This window comes from Apis florea, unplaced genomic scaffold (assembly GCF_048593485.1).
Source record: "Apis florea isolate Af1SG1 unplaced genomic scaffold, ASM4859348v1 contig_2272_pilon, whole genome shotgun sequence".
NCBI classification, from domain to species: Eukaryota; Metazoa; Arthropoda; class Insecta; order Hymenoptera; family Apidae; genus Apis; species Apis florea.
This window is the reverse complement of record NW_028256549.1, coordinates 6,153,507-6,157,353: the sequence shown is the minus strand read 5'-3', so window position 1 is coordinate 6,157,353 and position 3,847 is coordinate 6,153,507. Positions and strand designations below refer to the sequence as shown.

The 3,847-nt window shown below is 40.7% G+C and overlaps 1 protein-coding gene across 1 annotated transcript; it reads right to left on the bottom strand.

Moving 5' to 3' along the window:
- Window positions 1-315: 315 nt before the first annotated feature.
- On the bottom strand, window positions 316-2,852 carry LOC100869677 (carcinine transporter). The gene is made up of 5 exons (XM_031918136.2): window positions 2,488-2,852; window positions 1,936-2,378; window positions 1,691-1,879; window positions 1,097-1,637; window positions 316-905 (listed from the first exon to the last, which is right to left on the bottom strand). The coding sequence occupies exons 1-5, from the start codon at window positions 2,815-2,817 to the stop codon at window positions 687-689; spliced, it is 1,722 nt and encodes a 573-aa protein (XP_031773996.2). The 5' UTR covers window positions 2,818-2,852; the 3' UTR covers window positions 316-686.
- Between the last annotated feature and the right edge of the window lie 995 nt (window positions 2,853-3,847).

Below are 3,847 nucleotides of genomic sequence, written 5' to 3'. Positions count from 1 at the left end.
ATTTCGGCAATTAACTAAACGTCTGTCCACCTCGAACTTCCTGCTCGTTTAATTGTTATTAATTACACGATCCTTTCGACGTGAGAAATTTTGGAGAAAGCGTAGGGACGAAGAAATATATTTTTGTAAGTGTTAAATTATTAGTCGGTAAATAATTTAAAATCTTTGATTTTCCAACAAAAAGTGTTGACAACTGTATATATATCTAATTAAATTGAACGATTAAAAGAGTGAAACACGAATTCTTGAATGAAATTGAAATTGAAAAAAAAAAAATACAGTTGTTCAAATTTTAGTTCAAAGTGATTTTCATAATTACTCGTCTTACAAACTTCGTTTATTCGAAAAATATTTTCTAATCTACAATTTTATCGCATACGTTACATTATTATCATATCATTATTTTTAAATCATATCATAATTTAAATTAAATTTTAAATAGTATAATAAATAAGGTATATAATTTAACCTTAGTTAAGTTAAATTTAAGCAGCAACTCGAATGAATCGATCCACTGTGTACGTGCACGTGCAATAATAAATACGAATAAAAGCGAACAACACGTTGTTCATTATTCGAACAATAATTGGCAAATAAATTTTTCATCCTTCTCTTTCTTCCTCCTCGTTCTCTGTCATTAGGATTCAAAAACATTTCTCACAATGTTAAAACTAACTTTACCCCTTTTACTGATTTTGAGTGATTCTCATTTCGTCTATTTTCTCTAGTAACTTAGTGTGTCGTCTCTTTATGCCCTTGACACCGGAAATCATACTGCTTCGCAACAGATCTGGTCGTCTGACCGGACGTTTCGCGTGCAAATGGAGCCCTACCGGCTCCAAAGGTTTCTTCCTCGTCAATGGTGTCTCCCAAAAAATTTGATCGATCCCGAACAACTCTCCATCCTTAAATCAATATATATATTTAATTATTTACGAAGAAAGAAAGCAACTGATCATTCGAATCAACATAAACTTCCATAAGAACAAATTCAAGTACGAAATTTTTTAAATTTCGGATAGATTAGATTTTAGGAAGATATATCGAATACTGGCGCATATAGTCAAATATAGATTTTTGATCTGTGTATGTTTACCACCAACGATTGGGGCAACTGTTCCATCAAGGTTTCCGGGAGGAACAGGCACATGGTCCCGCCGAAGAAGCACGATACAGCGAGTATGATCATCGGCAGGTTGTACATTATCCTGGCGGAGAAGGCGATGTAGGGGCTGAAGATCGAGGTGACGTATCCCATCACGTGTATAAACGCCACGCCCTCGCCACGGACAACGGTTGGCAGGAGTTCGGCCGCGTATTGAAGCGCGATGTTCGACGCCACGTTGATGAACAGGCGGCTGCAGATCGCGAACGAGGCGAAGGTCAGGCCCACCGTGGGCACGAGGGCGGCGAACGTGCTGAACACGGCTGAGACGGTGATAGCCGTGAACAACGTCCATCTTCGGCCGAACGTGTCCAGGGTGGACACGACCAACATCTCGGCCGGGAACTCGGTGATGGAGGCGATCGTGAACGTGCTGAACACGTCCAGGCCGAGGGTGTCCAGGCACCTTATGTGCCCGTCATAGCACATCTGGATTATGCCCCACACTGATGTCAGCAGGATGGTGATCCTTCTGTTGAAAGGTATCTCGACAATTTGTATAACAATTGTTTGTTTCAGCCTTACTTCAAACGCCTCGTCTTGAACAGATCCAGCAGCGTGTACATCTCGTCCTCGGCCAATATGGCTATAGCTTTCTCGCAGTCCTCCTGGAATTCCTCGTACACGTCCTCGGGTATCTTGTTCTGATTTATTTTCTCGATCAACGAGATAATCTTCATGGCCTTGCGTATTTTCTTCATCCCGATCAACCACCTGCGCGGAAAAATTTCTTTCGAATTCGCTCGTATTGAAAAAGATAAGAGAAGTACCTGACGCTCTCAGGAATAAATAACGGCATTAATAGGACGGTGAGGAGAGGTATGGTCGTCGCCAGGGCGAACGTTCTCCAATCGGCTATGAAGTAGGCCATCCACGGCATGCATATCGCGCCAAATGTGTAGAACAGGCCGAAGGAGACGTGGGCGACGAACGTGCGCCACCCGGGCCCCACGTACTCCAGGACTAATATATAAGCGAACACGAAGGTGCTGTCGAAGGACACGCCAACGATGAACCTGCATACGCAGAATTGCCAGAATGTGTGGATGTATATGGTGGAGAGGCCACCGATAAACCCCAATAAATTGGACAAAACGACGGCCGGGATCCTTCCGTATTTGTCGCCCAGCCAGCCGAATATTAAACCCCCGAGAATGGAACCGCTGAAAAATATACTCTGAGCAAGTGTCACTTTGTACGCGTCGTCGCAAACCTGGAAATGGAGTTTTGGTAGAGCGTAGACGAGTTATTAGCTGTTATCTTGGTTATTTATATTTATCTTCGATGTTATTGTTTCGAAATTGAATTAATGATGAGATTACCCAGCCAAATTCGGCCGCGACAGATATGTAAGGCACGTCAAAAGGGGTCGTTTTGAAGTGCCATTTGTCGCACTTCTTCATCGGCCATTTTGGATCGGGCTCCTTGGCCTCCATCGCTGTTTTCACGGGTACGTCGTATATCCAGCATCGAGAATAGGGCAAATCGTGCCCCTCGTAAGCGACCAAAGTCGAGCTTGGTATCATGTAGTCCCTTAATTCCTCCGAGGTGAAGCCCTCCACTGTTGGCATCTCGCACCAAAACTCGACCGGCACCACGATCAGGAACAATTGTGTGAAGTAGACGAAGGTCAGGAAGAAGCAGAACAGCATGAGTATGACGAAAAGGAATCTTTGGTACAAGCCGAATTCGCCTGGTTCAGATGTAATTGAAATCAAGAGTATTGAAGAGTAGAAAGTCATCCAATTATTATATTTTTATTATTTTAATCTATCTATAATTGGCGATGCAAATACGAGTTTTAATGCGTGCGATTATTTATCATTTACAAGGATATTGTAAAAGTAAAATTTTAAAAAATTCCTGGAGGAAAATTAAAAAATTATTAAAATATTTTCGAGAGGAAATTCGATTCTAATTTTCTCCTCGAAGTAAAGTGGATTTAATTGAGAAAAACTTGTACTACGAGAATCAAGTGCAAAGATATTAAAGATGAGAGCGGCGTCGAGTTATTTTCTTATACTTGCCCAGATACAACAATATATCGTCAAAGGTTAGGGGCTCCTCCTTGGGTTCATAGAACCATTGCTCCAGCACCGATTTACGTGGCACCGCTAAAGACATCCTTTCTTCACGATCAAATTCAATTTGCCTAACCTATTGATATCCGCGATTTAGACGGGTGTCGCGATGAACGATCGATGTATCTTTAATCGATCTTTGTTTAAAGAAAATGGACAATCTTCGCGTTGTTGATTCGATTCGAGTTGGAAATGGAGCGAATAAAGGAACGAGGGGATTCGTTGATATTTCATTTACATTTCAAATTACCAAGTTTATTTGCACCAAGTTTATTTTGGAAATTTTTTTTAATTCAATTCGAATAGAAAAATACAATACACAAAGAAAAATGTTATCTTTTGAACAAAACTCTACAACCTTGAAATTTTCTTTCCAAATTTTTTTTAAGAAATAAAGAGAAAGATACAATACTAAAAAAAAAAAAAAATAATTCCGTTAAATTAATTAAATAATCCTTTGCAAATGAGATGGATCGATGTGAAAACTCACCCACCCTCTTCCACCCACTAAAGGAGATAAGGAGATCGTTTCTGATCTTCTTCCACCCCAACAGTTCGATCTCAGGGGGGTTGATGCTCGTAGAAAGGAGCCAATCAGAGT